The 19,042-nt window shown below is 43.6% G+C and overlaps 1 protein-coding gene across 1 annotated transcript; it reads left to right on the forward strand.

Annotated features, from left to right (window-relative positions):
• Positions 1 to 9: 9 nt before the first annotated feature.
• On the forward strand, positions 10 to 19,028 carry si:ch211-195o20.7 (cytospin-A). Its single transcript, XM_024403109.2, has 9 exons — positions 10 to 547; positions 745 to 818; positions 8,872 to 9,434; positions 9,873 to 9,969; positions 10,168 to 10,234; positions 10,345 to 10,517; positions 14,344 to 14,460; positions 18,214 to 18,273; positions 18,388 to 19,028. Exons 1-9 carry the CDS (start codon positions 250 to 252, stop codon positions 18,475 to 18,477), a joined length of 1,539 nt encoding a protein of 512 aa, XP_024258877.1. The 5' UTR covers positions 10 to 249; the 3' UTR covers positions 18,478 to 19,028.
• The last annotated feature ends 14 nt before the right edge of the window (positions 19,029 to 19,042 follow it).

The raw sequence follows: 19,042 nt of genomic DNA on the forward strand, positions 1-19,042 counted from the left end.
ACAGGCCCAGCAGCAGTCACAGCCCAAGGCCCAGCAGCAGTCACAGCCCAAGGCCCAGCAGCAGTCACAGCCCAAGGCCCAGCAGCAGTCACAGCCCAAGGCCCAGCACCAGTTACAGCCCTAGCCCCAGCCCTAAGTGGGAAGAGACTCTTGCCCGTCAGCCCAGGCTACTCTGTGATTGGTCCTGGGTTTATCTCCCTGCAAGGAAGGACAGGAAGTAAAGCAGCAGTGCCTGAAGGGTGGGTTGTGATGGGGTGTAATGGAGGCCCCACCAGGTCTAGTCCCAGGATCCCTGTACCCCAGGGGAAGAGCTCATCGATGAGCCCCACCAAGACTCCTTCATCCCTGGGTAGCTCCCTGTCCTCGGCCAGCCCGATTAGCCTGGTCAGCCCCTCGGGGCAGAGCGAGAAGGACAGTGGGCTGAGCCTGACCACGCTGGAGCACCATGGGTCTGCAGACAACCAGGGTGAGACGGAGAGGCTGGTGGAGGAGTGTAGGACAGCACTGGGTCTCAGTCCCAGTCAGTATGCAACACTAAACAGCGCAGGTAAGAGCAGCACATCATGTACATAAATATTACCACTCCCTCTTTATAGCAATGCCTAAAATAATCCCCATTATGAAATGCATGATGTCATACCTCTGAATTATATGAATAACTACTACCAAATGCATTTTTCTGCCCTCCTCCCTCTCTCGCGCTTACTCTCTTTCTCCTTTTTCTCCCTCCCCTCCCTCTGTCAGATGTGTTGAAGCATCTGCTAGTGGAGCGCCAGGAGTTGACCGCTGAGGTCCAGAGTCTGCGGGAGACCATGCAGGTGAGAAATACCAACAAGGCATCCCAATACACTAAACTTACCTTAGGACAGAAGATGTCCTGTTTTCAAATCAGGAAACTGATTTTACATAATGTAACCCTTCAGCTTCAGTCTAGTTCCAGATCTGATTAGGCTTTAGCCAAGTCTTCTGACTATTGTTGTCATGCCATGCAGCACATTTGGCATAATAACAAAGGAACACTGTAGAGGACAGTTGGCTAAAGCACAAACAGATCTGGAGTGAGGCTCATCATGGCTACACATTTAGACAGTAGAACATGACAGATTATATTCCTATATTCCTATTAATCGAAGTACTGAAGCCCAGGTGTGTATTACCTTCAGTTTTAATCTAATCAAATTTTATTAGTCACGTGCTTACTTATGAGCCCTTAACCAACAATGCAGTTGAAAAAAAATATGGATAGGAATAAAAGTAACAAGTAATTAAAGAGCAGCAGTAAAATAACAATAGCGCGACTATATACAGGAGGGTACCGGTACACAGTTGATGTGTGGGGGCACCGGTTAGTTGAGGTAATATGTACATGTAGGTCAAGTTATTAAAGTGACTGCATAGATGACAACAACAGAGAGTAGCAGCGGTGTAAAAGGGGGGCTGGAGTCTTTGACCATTTTTAGGGCCTTCCTCTGACACCGCCTGGTATAGAGGTCCTGGATGGCAGGAAGCTTGGCCCCAGAGATGTACTGAGCCATTCTTTGTACCCTCTGTAGTGCCTTGTGGCTGATAAGTTGCCATACCAGGCAGTGATGCAACCAGTCCGGATGCTCTCGATGGTGCAGCTATAGAACCTTTTGAGGATCTGAGGACCCATGTTAAATCTTTTCAGTCTCCTGAGGGGGAATAGGTTTTGTCGTGCCCTCTTCACAACTGTCTTGGTGTGCTTGGACCATGTTAGTTTGTTGGTGATGTGGACACCAAGGAACTTGAAGCTCTCAACCTGCTCCGCTGCAGCCCTGTCGACGAGAATGGGGCTGTGGATAAGTTTAGAAATGTAAACAGGAAATGACACCCCCCGGAGGCAGAGGTCAGGGCTGGGTTTCACCGCTTGTAACATCTGAGTTCAGGAGATAACAACAAAAGACCCTGTCATCTCCACCCATAAATGGATCAGAGCAAGGGCCTCTGGGAGACGTGGTCCTGCTAATAGGCCTCATCCTGTCCTAGACCCATCCTGAGAGGCCCAGGAGGAAATGCTCTGATATCATTTTGCCCCCCCCTTGCCCAACACACTTTCAACACAGGAACCTGTGATAGGGCTAGATGGTGTGTAGAAAGACATGGTAAGGAAGATGGAAGTTTAAATTCTTTGAGCGTTGCTCAGACAATCCAGAGGCTCCCAGATTCCATTTTTTTCTGTTAATTTCCTGTCAAAAGCCCATTCCAAACCTTGACCCACCATAATTATTATTCTTTCCAGGGGCTCACAGCTTCCCCTGATCTGCTACAGATTGGGAAGATGGAATACAAGCCCTACTCCCTCCATCCCTCTCTCTTTTCCTTCCATCCTCTCTTTTTCTAGTTCCTTCCATCCCTTTCTATAATTTCCTCCTTCCCTGAACTCTTCAACATATCTGTAGGGACCCAAGGCAGATAGACTGAGCTGGGGAAAGCCAAGAGAGACGGGCTCTAGTGAGGGAGAACCTCTACCCCTAAATATTAAATTCAGTGTTTCTAACACTGTTGACTCAGTTGTGTAATATAAGTGATAAAAGCTTTAATGTACTTTCAGAGAGTGACAGAGATGTGTGGAGGAGGAGGGCTGCATTCAGCTGTCGGAGACAAAACTTGTTTTGTTTGGTGGCGTTAGGGAAAAAGTCAGACTGTGTTAGAGGGAGAGACTGACTGACTATTGTTGGTGTGTGTGTGTGCGCTAGAGAGAGAATGGGGAGAGAGATCAGACACATTGAGTCTTGGCTGAGATGTGGGTGTCGGGCTGCAGTGTTTACCCTTTCCCTGGGCCTCGCTCTCTCTCTCTGTGCTTCTCTCTACCTCTCTTTCCCTGGGCCTCGCTCTCTCTCTCTGTGCTTCTCTCTACCTCTCTCTTCCTCTCTTTCCCTGGGCCTCACTCTCTCTCTGTGCTTCTCTCTACCTCTGTCTCTCCACCTCTCTCTTCCTCTCTTTTCCTGGGCCTCGCTCTCTCTCTCTGTGCTTCTCTCTACCTCTCTTTCCCTGGGCCTCGCTCTCTCTCTCTGTGCTTCTCTCTACCTCTCTCTTCCTCTCTTTCCCTGGGCCTCGCTCTCTCTCTCTGTGCTTCTCTCTACCTCTCTTTCCCTGGGCCTCGCTCTCTCTCTCTGTGCTTCTCTCTACCTCTCTCTTCCTCTCTTTCCCTGGGCCTCGCTCTCTCTCTCTGTGCTTCTCTCTACCTCTCTTTCCCTGGGCCTCGCTCTCTCTCTGTGCTTCTCTCTACCTCTCTCTTCCTCTCTTTCCCTGGGCCTCGCTCTCTCTCTCTGTGCTTCTCTCTACCTCTCTCTTCCTCTCTTTCCCTGGGCCTCGCTCTCTCTCTCTCTGTGCTTCTCTCTACCTCTCTCTTCCTCTCTTTCCCTGGGCCTCGCTCCCTCTCTCTGTGCTTCTCTCACCTCTCTTTCCCTGGGCCTCGCTCTCTCTCTCTCTGTGCTTCTCTCTACCTCTCTCTTCCTCTCTTTCCCTGGGCCTCGCTCCCTCTCTCTGTGCTTCTCTCTACCTCTCTGTCTCCACCTCACTCTTCCTCTCTTTCCCTGGGCCTCGCTCTCTCTCCCTGTGCTTCTCTCTACCTCCTCTCTCTATACTTCGCTTTCTCTACCTCTCCACTAGCGGTCAACCGATTATGATTTTTCAACGCCGATACCGATTAGTGGAGGACCAAATATAGCCGATACCGATTAATTGGACAATTTTTTTATTTATATATATATATATAATGACAATTACAACAATACTGAAGGACCAATGAACACTTTTATTTTAACTTAATATAATACAGAAATAAAATCTATTTAGTCTCAAATATGTAATGAAACATGCTCAATTTGGTTTAAATAATGCAAAAACAGTGTTGGAGAAGAAAGTAAAAGTGCAATATGTGCCATGTAAAAAAGCTAACGTTTCAGTTCCTTGCTCAGAACATATGAAAGCTGGAGGTTCAATATTCCCAGGAAAGAAATGTACTTTAGTTTTGCCAGCCTAATCTCAGGAGTTGATAAGTTTGAAGTCATAAACAGCACTGCGATCAAGCATTGCTAAGAGCTGCTGGCAAACTCAGTAAAGTTTGAATGAATGCTTACGAGCCTGCTGCTGCCTACCACCGCTCAGACTGCTATATCAAATCATAGGCTTAATTCTAATATAATAAACACAGAAGTACGAGCCTTAAGTCATTAATATGGTCAAATCCGGAAACTGTAATTTCGAAACAAAACGTTCCATATTTTATCAAATGGGTGGCAACCCTAAATCTAAATATTGCTGTTACATTGCACAAACTTTAATGTTATGTCATAATTATGTAAAATTCGGACAAATTAGTTCGCAACGAGCCAGGCGGCCCAAACTGTTGCATATATCCTGACTCTGCATGCAATGAACGCAAGAGAATTGACACAATTTCCCTAGTTAATATTGCCTGCTAACACTAAATATGCAGGTTTAAAAAAATATACTTCTCTGTATTGATTTTGTTTATGGTTAGGTACATTCGTGCAACAATTGTGCTTTTTATGCAAATGTGCCTTTGTTAAATCATCACCCGTTTGGCGAAGTAGGCTGTGATTCGATGATAAATTAACAGTTAACCTAGTAATATCATCAACTATGTGTAGTTAAGTAGTTAACTAGTGATTATGTGAAGATTGATTGTTTTTATTAAGATCAGTTTAATGCTAGCGAGCAACTTACCTTTTCTCCTTGCTGCGCTCGAGTAACAGGTGGTCAGCCTGCCACGCAGTCTCCTCATGGAGTGCAATGTAATCGGCCATAATCGGTGTCCAAAAATGACGATGACTGATTGTTATGAAAATTTGAAATCAGCCCTAATTAATCGGCCATGCCGATTAATCGGTCGACCTCTACTCTCTACCTCTCTCTCTCCCTGTGCATCTCTCTCTCTCTCTCTCTCTCTCTCTCTCTCCCTGTGCTCTCTCTCTCTCTCTCTCTCTCTCTCTCTCTCTCTCTCTCTCTCTTTCCACCTCTCTCTTTCTCCTTTACCTCTCTCTTCCCTGTCTCTCAATTCAAATTAAATTTAAGGGCTTTATTGGCATGGGAAACATATGTTAACATTGCCAAAGCAAGTGAAGTAGATAATATACAAAAGTGAAAGAAACAATAAAAATGAGCAATAAAAATTACTCCCAGAAGTTCCAAAAGAATAAATACATTACAAATGTCATATTATGTATATATACAGTGTTGTAACGATGTACAAAAGGGAAAATAAATAAGCATAAGTATGGGTTTTCCTTTTCTTGTGGCAACAGGTCACAAATCTTGCTGCTGTGATGGCACACTGTGGTATTCCACCCAGTAGATACGGAGTTTATCAAAATCGGGTTTGTTGTCTAATTGTGGATCTGTGTAATCTGAGGGAAATATGTCTCTCTAATATGGTCATACATCTCTCTCTGTGCCTCTCTCTCTCTCTCTCTGTGCCTCTTTCTCTCTCTGTGCCTCTCTCTCTCTCTCTGTGCTTGTCTCTCTCTTTCTCTCTGTGCCTCTCTCTCTCTCTCTCTCTCTCTCTCTCTCTCTCTCTCTCTCTGTGCAGCAGGTAGCTTAGCAGTTAGGAGCATTGGTCCAGTAACCGAGCAAAGGCACTTAACCTCAATTTCTCCTTTTAAGTCACTCTGGATAAGAGCGTCTACTAAATGACTAAACTGTAAATGTACCTCACTCTCTCTCTCCTGTGCCTCTCTCTCTGGACATCTGAGGGTTCACCGCTCCTCTCTCACCAACCCTCCCTCCTTCAGAACATAAACTACAACAATTACTTCACAACTGTTGCTTTTGTCTCTTATCCCCCCCATGCTAGCCTCCCTGTCTCCCCCCATTCATTGTGCCTGTCCGTGTGGTTAGTTGGTTGGTGGGTGGGCTGATCCCAAGGATTTAATAGCTCTCAGGTCTGCTCTGGGATCATTTCCAGGTGGACAGTGCTATAGATTTCCTGGAATGAGCTATTTGGTTTTGGCTCCAAAAACTCAAGAGGCTGGGGTTGAACATGTTTACATGCCAAATGAAGGTTGTGTGTCAAATTTGCAATGCATAAAAAATGGTGGAGGCTGGGGAGAAGGTAGATACCGTGTGTGTATATGGGAGAGGTATAAGCAGTATGTCTTTTCTCTAGGTGAGTGGGGGAGTGTATCCACAGGCCTTGTAAGTAGAGGGACTGAGCCAGTCTCTTAATGAGTATCAGAGTGTATGGGAACTGGTTGTTCAACACACCCCAGTGAATGTGGAAAGCTGCAGAGCCACGGTAGAGTGAGGATGTTTCCCCAAGTATGCGTTAGGGAGTCTGGGTGTGGATGTAAACTGAGGCGTGGGGACAGATGGATGGTTCTTTCTCTCTCTATCTCTCACACACACAAACGCACACACACCAACCGAGAAACACACATCTGGAATTAGCTCAACACTCCCAGAGAGACTGTTCATGAATCAGTGTATGAGAGTCCGCATCTGTGCCTGTGGTGGGTCACTATGTCAGTACCTCAGGGATGTATATATAGAGAGAGAGAGTGTGTGTGTGTGTCTGAGGGAAAATCAACAGTGTTATCTTTGAATTAAGGAGTGTCCCATCCTGTTTCCCTTCTAAGACATACCCTATTTGGACACTGACAGTTAGTTAGCTGTACAGACAGGATTCAGAACATAGGCTACTAAAGAATGTGGGGGTTTAGACTAATGGTTTCCCACATTGTCCTTTTTCTCCCATCTGGCGTTATGAGTTGCATCATGTGTACTAATAAAACGTAGTTTGTCTCTGCTGCCATAACAAGGCAGTTTAAACTCTGTGTGAGGCTGTGTGTTTGTGGATTTGAATCAAAGAATGTGGGAATGGGTTGTTCAGGGTTTGTGAGGTTTTACATGCTGTAAAGTTTGTGTTCGAGAGAGGGGTGAACTTCACTTTATGGCTGTGTTCGAAGGGAAAAGACAAAGAAGGAAGGTGTGTGTTATCGAGAGTGGGTGGAAGAGAATATGTTCTGTGTGTGTGTGTCTCCAGTGACTGCATAATTGGCCCCAGCTGTGGTCTTGAGTCGCTGGTCAGATGAGGAAATGAGTTGGCTCCAGTTTCTCTGTCTCTTCTCCTCCTCCTCCACGTCTCTATCCATTCTTCATTTAATTACCAAACGACCCAACTCCTCCACACTCCCACGTTACTCTGCAGGTCACATTGCAATGTTCACAAACTGAGTCCATCTGTATGTTACCTGACTGCTTTGGAGCTTGTTAGTCCTCTATTTCCATCATTATAGGGATGTCTGCTATCAAAAGCTTTTCTCAATATGAGAGCTTGGGACTAGAAGATTCTATCTGCAAAAAGATGATTCTGAGATAATTGGCTTTGCATGTCCAAGTCCTCATTGGAATGGTTTCAGCTATTTTTACATTGTATTATTTAACTAAATTAATTGGGGGTGTTTTGAGTACTATATAGGTAGAGAACAAGGCTACAGTATGTCAATAACTCAATTTGGACACAGGAGATGTGAAGAAAACATGGTTGATGTTTGTTGGTACTTTACCTTGGTGCAGTTCTATCATTGCAGATGAGGTTAGGGGAGGAGCCCACTTTACAATATTGAGATACACCGTCTGGTTTTGATTTGAGGACTTGGTTTTGGTATCTTGGTATCACCCTTCTCATGAGGAAATAGCTTGATGCGGGGGTAATTCAAGATGGCACCGATAGACACAGTCACCATGTTCCTAGCTTCTAGCCAACTATAAGCATTTCAATACACCCGCGATAACATATGCTAAATATGTGTACGCGACCAATAAAATGTTATTTGACGTTTATTGGAATGAGTCTTGTCCTCGAGGCAGAATGAAGTGATCCTCGCTAGATTGGCCAGCTGCAAAATCAACATTGTCTGTATTGTACATTTTCATGAGAACATAAATGGGCTTTTTGATCTTAAATTATGGTTAGGGTTAGCATTGTGGGTAAAGTTAGGGTTAGCATTGTGGGTAAAGTTAGGGTTAGCATTGTGGGTAAAGTTAGGGTTAGCATTGTGGGTAAAGTTAGGGTTAGCATTGTGGGTAAAGTTAGGGTTAGCATTGTGGGTAAAGTTAGGGTTAGCATTGTGGGTAAAGTTAGGTTTAAAATCAGATGGTATGACTTTGTGGTTGTGCCAGCTAGTGACCACTCTGCAGAACTGCCTCCAGAACAAGATTCATAATGAAAACCGCTAACCTGCTGTTTCCTTTGAAATTTAGCAATAATGCTCTGATTTCCTTTCCCTGTTTGGACTTGATACATTTCTAAGGAAACATATACAATAATCTCAGTGCATCAACAACCCTTGGGGCCAGGGCTATTTAAATCAAATACAATTTTATTGGTACATACACATTTAGCAGATGTTATTGCGGTGTAGCAAAGTTGCTTAGGAGTTAGAAGCAGAGCTTCCATGTCTGTCAACGCCACCATGTCACAACCCCTTGGCACAGGGTCCCGATGTGGCTCATTTGATTCCCTAGTGCCACTCCTCTAAACTTGGAAAAGCTTGGCTCTCATTCTGTCCAATATTTGAGTCAGATTATGAATGCCAAATGGATATTTGATCACTAAATAGCTCATAGTCTCTAGAGGCCCAGTGCTGTGTATAATGTGATGCTGGCAGACAAATTAATATGGAAATTATGTCATATGAAATCAAAGATTAAAGACTTGCACTCTCGGTGTGAATATAGATATAAACTTTAAGACCAAATTAGTTAACTCCAGGCCTTGAGCTGCAGACTATACATATGTTTGTTCCAGCCCAGCACTAACACACATGATTCAACCGTTGGATTGTTCTTCATAGTAGCTAACTGTTAGTGTCTTCCTTCCTGCAGACGGAGCGAGTGGAGTGGAACCAGTTCCAGTCTGACCTGCAGGTGGCGGTAGCAGTGGCCGACCGACTGAGGGCCGAGGCCGAGGAGGAGCTGAACACGCTCAGAGCGGCTCAGATGGATACAGAGCGGGAGCTGGAGGTTGCCCAGCAGAGACAGAAAGAGACTGATGGGCAGCTGGTCAGCCTGAGAGGAGAGCTGAGGGAGAGCAGACAGAGACTGGTCCACCTCACCCAGAACCAGGGACCAGGACAGGCCCAGGCTCAAGCCAAGACCCAGGGCATGGAGAGGGCTACTGGGGAGACCAGCACACTGGAGACCCAGGAGGGGACACACCGGGGAAGGGAGAGGGGGATCAGCAGGTTTGGCCGAGGAAGAGGAGATGACAAGATGGAGAAGAGGAGCCAGGAAGAAGGGAATAAGAATATAAGTGTGAAAGAGGCTCGAACGGACACTAAGGGCGTGGCCAACAGGTACTTGAGGAACGTGACCAATGAGGAGAGGAGTGGAGAGGAAGGGTGTAGCATGAGGGAGACACAGAGGATAGTCACACAGGAGAGGGCAAGGTGAGTACCATGATGACTTCCTGTTTGTATGATTTCAACTATACATGAACTTACGCTCAGCCTCCTGCTTGTAATGAAGGTTAATGTCCATGATTTATATAGCTGGCTATTCTAACAAAAAGCAATCCAGACTGATTTTTGGACTGCTGTAATGGAACAGAGATTAACAGGCAGGGCACTTGAGGACATGGATTTGTAAAAACCATGTTAAAACTGTGATCCACTACTACGCTTTCGGTTAGATTATTAAAAAATAATCATTATTTTCAGTTTTGATATATTTTTTAAACATGAACTGAGAATCATGTGTATCAATAACAGTTGGCTTTGCTCTCATGTCTGACCCCTGATAAGTTGAACAACAAATCTTCTTGTTCAGTGTGGCTGTGTGAGTTCAGTTCATCTAATAAAAGCAAAGCACATTTCTTGATTTCACAGAAGCCTTTCCAGACTACCCGCATCTTCAGACTCCCCTGCTGTAATGAATGGAACATCCCTGTCCAATACTGCCACAATAGCTGGATCTACAAACAAGGTGAGACCACTTAAAAGTTGGGGTCTAACTGCTTGTCTGTGTGTCATACCTCTGGACATATTTAACGATATTACTATTCCAACCGGTGGCATCATTGCGTTAGTAAGTGTGTTTTCTGGTCTACTAGAATTTGAAAGGAATGTATGCTATGTTATTGTGTAGGAATATATATATATACTGTATGGTGTGTCCTTTCAGAACCAAAGTCAAACCAGAGGAAGAAAAGGGCTAGAATGGCAAGACAGCTGGTCCAGCACTCACACAGGTGTGTTCCACAATCACCCATGTGTCAGTACGCTCACCATTCCATGTTGCTCTTATGTCTAGTAATGGAAATGAGCCAAATCCCTTTCTATTGACATATGTGTGTTCCAGGGAAACGGGAGGAGGCATTGAACCAGTACAACTCTGCCCTGGCAGAGCTGCCCCCAAACACGACCTCTAAGACCAGGTCTCAGGATGGCTTTAATCTACTGCTACGTCGCCATGGAGGCTCTAAGAGGAACTCTCTTCTGCGCTGGTGTCAGAGCCGCACTCAGGGCTACAAGGTACTGTAACGTATGTGTGTGTTACGGTTGGGCGATTTATTATGATAGCGTCGTCTTTCGACGATGATTGGTGATGACATCGTGATGTGACCCAAAACGTAGTCTCGCAGGGATTCACACGTGACATTCTGAGTAATTTGTCGTTTCCTATTTGTTATAGTTCATTTCTATACATATGTTCTATAGGAGCTACAGAACACGAGAGGAATGAAGGCCAGACAGAGCGGATAAATCCACAAAAACAGCACAAAATGTCCAGTCAGAAAATATAGTTTCTCTCTCTGTCAGATGCATGGGCATCAGGCTATAGTAGCCTAAACCTATACATTTTTTTTTATAACAGACATTCCTTAACTATCTTATGTCAAGCTGTTTAAAAAAACAACTTAGTCTGTCGAATGGAGAGAGAAAGGAATATAGGCAATGAATATGACAGAAGGCTACGCTTCATCTTTTTATGCATGACTTTCTCCCGATCAAACAAAGAATGAAACAGCGTTCCATCTCAAAGTTATTTGAACAGTTTAAAAACTTAACGTAGCCAGTAGTGCTGAGCGATTAGTGCCTTTTGAGGTCAGTTTGGTTTCGGTTCGATTATAAGACAATTATCACGATTACGGATTTCAGCGATTTTATTTTTCTTGAAATTGTATCAATATTATTATTATTTTTTTGTATATAAACTCAGCAAAAAAAGAAACGTCCTCTCACTGTCAACTGCATTTATTTTCAGCAAACTTAACATGTGTAAATATTTGTATGGACATAACTAGATTCAACAACTGAGACTAAAACTGAACAAGTTCCACAGACATGTGACTAACAGAAATGGAATAATGTGTCCCTTAACAAAGGTGGGGTCAAAATCAAAAGTAACAGTCAGTATCTGGTGTGGCCACCAGCTGCATTAAGTACTGCAGTGCATCGCCTCCTCATGGACTGCACCAGATTTGCCAGTTCTTGCTGTGAGATGTTACCCCACTCTTCCACCAAGGCACCTGCAAGTTCCCAGACATTTCTGGGGGGGTAATGGCTCTAGCCCTCACCCTCCGATCCAACAGGTCCCAGACATGCTCAATGGGATTGAGATCCGGGCTCTTCGCTGGCCATGGCAGAACACTGACAATCCTGTCTTGCAGGAAATCATGCACAGAACGAGCAGTATGGCTGGTGGAGTTGTCATGCTGCAGGGTCCTGTCAGGATGTGCCTGCAGGAAGGGTACCACATGAGGGAGGAGGATGTCTTCCCTGTAACTCACAGCATTGAGATTGCCTGCAATGACAACAAGCTCAGTCCGATGATACTGTGACACACCGCCCCAGACCATGACGGACCCTCCACCTCCAAATCGATCCCGCTCCAGAGTACAGGCCTCGGTGTAATGCTCATTCCTTTGACGATAAACGCGACTCCGACCATCACCGACTCGTCAGTGAAGAGCACTTTTTGCCAGTCCTGTCTGGTCCAGCGACGGTGGGTTTGTGGCCATAGGCGACGTTGTTGCCGGTGATGTCTGGTGAGGACATGCCTTACAACAGGCCTACAAGCCCTCAGTCCAGCCTCTCTCAGCGTATTGCTGAAGTCTGAGCACTGACAGAGGGATTGTAAGTTCCTGGTGTAACTCAGGCAGTTGTTGTTGCCATCCTGTACCTGTCCTGCAGGTGTGATGTTCGGATGTACCGATCCTGTGCAGGTGTTGTTACACGTGGTCTGCCACTGTGAGGACGATCAGCTGTCTGTCCTGTCTCCCTGTAGCGCTGTCTTAGGTGTCTCACAGTATGGTCATTGCAATTTATTCCCCTAGCCACATCTGCAGTCCTCATGCCTTCTTGCAGCATGCCTAAGGCACATTCACGCAGATGAGCAGGGACCCTGGGCATCTTTCTTTTGGTGTTTTTCAGAGTCAGTAGAAAGGCCTCTTTAGTGTCCTACATTTTCATAACTGTGACCTTAATTGCCTACCATCTGTAAGCTGTTAGTATCTTAATGAGTGTTCCACAAGTGCATGTTCATTGATTGTTTATGGTTCATTAAAGCATGGGAAACAGTGGTTAAACCCTTTACAATGAAGATCTGTGAAGTTATTTGGATTTTTATGAATTATCTTTAAAGACGGGCCTGTAAAAGGGACGTTTCTTTTTTTTTGCTGAGTGTTAAATATATATATTTTTTTACATTAAATGCACTATGCATTATGTGGGTTGAGTGCTGTAACAAAGACTAAAAAAATGTATATTGTGACTGCCCATGACTTCTGATTACTTATTAACTTACTTATTAATTCATTTATTCACAGTACTTTAATCAAACATTTTAGTTGTTGTGGATTTTACATTTGTTTTATTTGATGATATTATCCGGCCCAATTGGCCCAGCATCGTCCGGGTTTGGCCGGTGTAGGCCGTCATAGTTAAGAACACATTCTTATTTACAGACTTGCCTAGTTAAATAAAGTTAAATATTTAAAAATAATAATAATTCCATTCCAAGTCATCTCATATCTATAGAGCTGCCGGCTATGCTTTCTGACAAAATCACAATTTTGTACTTCTTCAAAGTAAATAAGGCATACTTTTATGACTGCTGAATACCAAATACCAATCCCTTAGTTCATGTATTTTCAGGTAGAGATACCTCACAAAGAAACTGCTCTCTGTGTCCCCTCTTGATTTGCACAGATCTGACATTGTAGTTGATTATAAAGTTTTCTACGCTAAACTGTGTAGAACATTACCCTGTTGGAAACTACAACTCCCTACTCCATCGCACAGTTTGGGCAGATGATCTGATTTATCTGTAGAGAAACTGCAGCAAAATGTGCCATTGAGCTCACAGAAAGAAAAAAAAGTATGAAATGGAATTCAAGTAATTGAAACAACGTCAGTCAATTAGTTGTTTAAGAAACATTTTGGTTAATCGCTCAGCACTAGTAACCAGAGGACTAATAATGAGAGAGAACAAACAATATCAATAGCCTATACAAAAAACTAATGACAAGTTTAAGCTTATTAAGACAGAAATGATTCATGCAGCCTGGGAAAATCCCTCCGTGAGACGGTAAACCAAATGACCAATAACCTATCCTCCTACTAGGCTGATCATAAAAGCTTTAAGAAAAATGTAAGTTAAGAACAGTAGCTTATTTCCTAAATATTCTAGTCTTAAGGTGTTGTTCAAAAAGAACAAGAAAAGTCTATAGCCTAAGTCTATTTTATGATGCAAATAAAGCAAGAATTATCCAGTACTGTGGACTGCTTCTATCCAGCACTTGATATAGTCCTGTAACCTAGAGCTCACTACTGTAAGACAGCTGTTCCTCATCACAGTCACTGCATCATCATGTGCGCAGACGTGCGCACACACACACACACACACACACACACACACACACACACACACACACACACACACACACACACACACACACAACCTTTTTCTGCTCCTCCACCAGAAAGGAATTATAGAAAATATTTGCCATTGCCTGCACTTGGCCTCTGCCCAGGCTTTCAACAACATTATCTTTCGACATGATTTGTCCAGTTTGATTCGATTTCGTGCTACAGCCCAATAGTCATTTTAGTAGATTTGTATTTCTTTATTTTAGTAGGGGCGAAAGCATCGCTCATCACAATGTTTTATGGGTACATAATCACGATATGACAAAGGTTGACATCACCCATCCCTAGTGTGTGTGTGTTGAACAGGGTCAGGAGAAAGAATGCTTTGGGACTCTGATGTAAAGAGAATGTTGTCCAGATCACTCAGCACTCATTATGGTGGTGTCTTTACCCTTTCTCTGCCCCCGCTCACTTTCTCTATTGACAGAATATTGACATCACTAACTTCAGCAGTAGCTGGGCGGATGGTCTGGCCTTCTGTGCTGTGTACCACACCTACCTCCCTTCACACATCCCCTACTGCACCCTTAGCCCTGACAACAAGGTGGGTAATACTAGGTCTGTGGCAGTTATGACATTTTGTCAAATGTTGATTTTCATCCAAATCTGCCGGTCTCACGGTAATTTACCGGTAATTAACATAAACACGTTTAGCATCTCCAGGCTTCCACGCATAGCCTACAAGCTAATGATGTGGACTTTTGGAACATGTACATCCATTTAATGTCGCCTAGACCATCACAATAAATCCATTATTAATTTTAGACAGATCTAAAGAAACATGATATGAAGAAAATGGAGTCTATTTCAAAAGAACACAATAGCATATTCTGAGTTGTCCTTATGTTAGTCTCTGATCTCGCTATGTCATATGGCTGTGGGCAACACTAGTTCATATAGCAGACTTGCTTAGAATTCCGTGGCATTATTTTATATATATGTATGAAGAATATAATTGAACATAGCTGGGAATAAAAATTTTAAAAAGTATATTTTCCCCAAACGATTTCCAGATGTGTGCACATGCGGCTATTTTGTGTTGAGTCGTTTACAAGGTAACAGGTCCTCTATATGCTTAATTTAGAGTTAATTATGTAACTTTAGTTGTGATACAAATGTTAGGCTATATGTTTAGATGTTTAGTACATTCTGAGACTGCATGATGCGACTCTAATGATGATTTGAAAAAAGTTGCATGCTAGGCATGAGCTCTGCTCTATTTCTTGCGCAGGCTGCACACACTTTATCAGTCTCTCATTCGCAATTTGACAAGCACTTGATAATATTCTCACCCATAAGACATCTTTATTTTAAAATGTTTTATTTGGATCAAACCCTCCTCTAACCCCGACAACGGTGGGCTATTGTGTGCCCCCCATGGGACTCCCGATGCAGTGCCTTAGACCGCTGCGCCACTCGGGAGGCTCTCCATCAGACTATTCTTAATCTAATATGGTCTTTACGTATAGCTTACTAATATTCACTGAGTATACAAACATCAATAACACCTTCTCTTTTCATTACATAGACTGACCAGGTAAACCCATGTGAAACCTTTGATCCCTTATTGTCACGTCAATCCGTGTAGATGAAGGGAAGACCAGTTAAAGAAGGATTTTTAAGCCTTGAGACAATTTAAAGCATGGATTGTGTATTTGTGCCATTCAGAGGGTGAATGTGCAAGACAATACATTTAAGTGCCTTTGAATGGGGTATGGTAGTAGGTTCCACACTCCCCCGCTTTTGCATTCTATGTATGCCAGGTAGGCTACCCCTGTTGTAAAGGGGATTAATGTGCTTAATTTCAATAAATATAGCAGTATGAGAAAGCTGGGATCCTCTTTTAAATAGTGTTCAGTCAAAACTCTTTCACACGCGATTGCTCAATGACTGGGCTTATAAGAACACATTTCACTAGGCTCCGTAGGCTGTGCGCTCCGTAGGCTGTGCGCTCCGTAGGCTGTGCGCTCCGTAGGCTATGTGCTCTGATCGTGTTCCAGGGGTCCTAGGCCTATAGACCACGTTTGGAGTTATTTGGCCACTTTAGTTGTGATACAAACCTTATCTAAATATATAGGCCTATGAGCTAGGCTACATGATGCGTGCAACTATGATTTGATAAAGTCAAAAGGGTAATAGCTGTTTCTTGTCTGCACACGCTGGGCATCATTCAGAAGTGATAATATTGTCACCATCACGCTATTCTCAATTTCATATTTTCTTTAGTTTTGAAATGAGTTTTCATATAGACTGGACCATTATCATGCACCTGTCGAACAGGAGCAGGGGGAAAAATACATGGCATCCTTATGCACTTACAGTGGGGCAAAAAAGTATTTAGTCAGCCACCAATTTTGCAAGTTCTCCCACTTAAAAAGATGAGAGAGGCCTGTAATTTTCATCATAGGTACACTTTAACTATGACAGACAAAAAGAGGGAAAAAAATCCAGAAAATCACATTGTAGGATTTTTAATTAATTAATTTGCAAATTATGGTGGAAAATAAGTATTTGGTCAATAACAAAAGTTTATCTCAATACTTTGTTATATACCCTTTGTTGGCAATGACAGAGGTCAAACGTTTTCTGTAAGTCTTCACAAGGTTTTCACACACTGTTGCTGGTATTTTGGCCCATTCCTCCATGCAGATCTCCTCTAGAGCAGTGATGTTTTGGGGCTATTGCTGGGCAACACGGACTTTCAACTCCCTCCAAAGATTTTCTATGGGGTTGAGATCTGGAGACTGGCTAGGCCACTCCAGGACCTTGAAATGCTTCTTACGAAGCCCCTCCTTCGTTGCCCGGGCGGTGTATTTGGGATCATTGTCATGCTGAAAGACCCAGCCACGTTTCATCTTCAATGCCCTTGCTGATGGAAGGAGGTTTTCACTCAAAATCTCACGATACATGGCCCCATTCATTCTTTCCTTTACACGGATCAGTCGTCCTGGTCCCTTTGCAGAAAAACAGCCCCAAAGCATGATGTTTCCACCCCCATGCTTCACAGTCGGTATGGTGTTCTTTGGATGCAACTCAGCATTCTTTGTCCTCCAAACACGACGAGTTGAGTTTTTACCAGAAAGTTATATTTTGGTTTCATCTGACCATATGACATTCTCCCAATCTTCTTCTGGATCATCCAAATGCTCTCTAGCAAACTTCAGACGGGCCTGGACATGTACTGGCTTAAGCAGGGGTACACTTCTGGCACTGCAGGATTTGAGTCCCTGGCGGCGTAGTCCCAGCTCTCTGCAGATCATTCACTAGGTCCCCCCGTGTGGTTCTGGGATTTTTGCTCACCGTTCTTGTGATCATTTTGACCCCACGGGGTGAGATCTTGCGTGGAGCCCCAGATCGAGGGAGATTATCAGTGGTCTTGTATGTCTTCCATTTCCTAATAATTGCTCCTACAGTTGATTTCTTCAAACCAAGCTGCTTACCTATTGCAGATTCAGTCTTCACAGCCTGGTGCAGGTCTACAATTTTGTTTCTGGTGTCCTTTGACAGCTCTTTGGTCTAGGCCATAGTGGAGTTTGGAGTGTGACTGTTTGAGGTTGTGGACAGGTGTCTTTTATACTGATAACAAGTTCAAACGGGTGCCATTAATACAGGTAACGAGTGGAGGACCGAGGAGCCTCTTAAAGAAGTTACAGGTCTGTGTGAGCCAGAAATCTTGCTTGTTTGTAGGTGACCAAATACTTATTTTCCACCATAATTTGCAAATAAATTCATTAAAAATCCTACAATGTGATTTTCTGGATTTCTTTTTCTAATTTTGTCTTTCATAGTTGAAGTGTACCTATGATGAAAATTACAGGCCTCATCTTTTTAAGTGGGAGAACTTGCACAATTGGTGGCTGACTAAATACTTTTTTGCCCCACTGTAAATAGCGAATGGAGGATGCTTTTCCCGTGGTTAATTTTCATGCCAGCCAGGTAGACTACTCCTGTTGTAACGCAAAGCAATGTGCATTAAAATAAAGTTGAGAAATAAATATAGTAGGCTTAGCCTATAGAAAGCTGATGGGATACAATTTTTAATAGAGGCCATCAACTCTGTTTCCTCACGCAATTGCATAGCTTATAGAAATGTGGTGCAACATGAGCTCATGGGCTCTCATGGAGAAGCCTAGTTACTGTGACTAAACGATCACATGGAATTTGACTAGTCATGACTCGTGAATGCCGGTGTGGCGGTAGTACGGTCCCCGGAACAGTCCTAGGTAACACACACATGCATTGCACACTCACTCAGTGATTTGCCTCTCAGACATGGTGCTGCTTCTTTTATCCATAGAGGGACAACCTCAGCCTGGCATTTAAGACGGGAGAGAATGTTGGAATCACAACATCACTGGTGAGTCTGTTAATCAGAACTTGTGTTATTTAAAGACTGTCAAGTTTGTTGTATGCTTGTATGAAAAAACTCAACAGTGAACGCTGCAGTATTGAAGTCATCTGTGTTTTACAGACCATGGAGGAGATGCTGAGGGCCGGAGGACCAGACTGGCAAAGAGTTCTGGGATACGTGGAGTGCATGTATCGTCACTTTGAGATGTAACGCCCAGGTCTGTGTGCTTGAGGGAAACCTTGGCGGGAGGTACAGTTCACTGCTATTGGTGGAAGGATGGGGAGTGGGAGTCACTCCTCTACTAGCTGATATGGTCATTGACAGCCATATAGAGAAAGTTAGGCTTTGTTGGCACAACAGAGCCCCCTTCTGGTCAAGAGTGCAGGTGCAGGTTGCTGTAAATGTCTACACTGGGACCCCATCAGAAGGTTACACAAAGTAACTGATCTTATCATACCAAACCTTTGCTTGACTCCTAAACTTTTTCTTAGCAGTGCCATCTAAATCTGCTGATCTGTGTCCTTTAGTACCACAGTCTTCCATTTAAAACATGTTCATGTTTTCTGTCCATTTTAGCACTCTGTAAATATGCACTTTTAATAAGCACTTTGATTGTAATTTAAGGGAGGAAGGGGGAAAGGGAGTGTATGGATGCAGTCTCCCTGTCTAGCAATCCATTGATTCTTATATGTAACTAAAATGTGAACGCTGACTATGTTGCCAAAGATGCAGAATAAATAAAATGGGCAATATAAAGCTAATGATGTGTGTTTGT

Source organism: Oncorhynchus tshawytscha, linkage group LG11, assembly GCF_018296145.1.
Source record: "Oncorhynchus tshawytscha isolate Ot180627B linkage group LG11, Otsh_v2.0, whole genome shotgun sequence".
NCBI lineage: Eukaryota > Metazoa > Chordata > Actinopteri > Salmoniformes > Salmonidae > Oncorhynchus > Oncorhynchus tshawytscha.

Bases quoted from the DNA above. Each gene is read 5' to 3' on its own strand.
- si:ch211-195o20.7 (XM_024403109.2), top strand. From the start codon at position 250: ATGGGGTGTAATGGAGGCCCCACCAGGTCTAGTCCCAGGATCCCTGTA. The intron at 9,435-9,872 runs GTGAGTACCATG...TTGATTTCACAG, and splicing joins GTCACACAGGAGAGGGCAAG to AAGCCTTTCCAGACTACCCG. The intron at 14,461-18,213 runs GTGGGTAATACT...TTTTATCCATAG, and splicing joins CCCTTAGCCCTGACAACAAG to AGGGACAACCTCAGCCTGGC.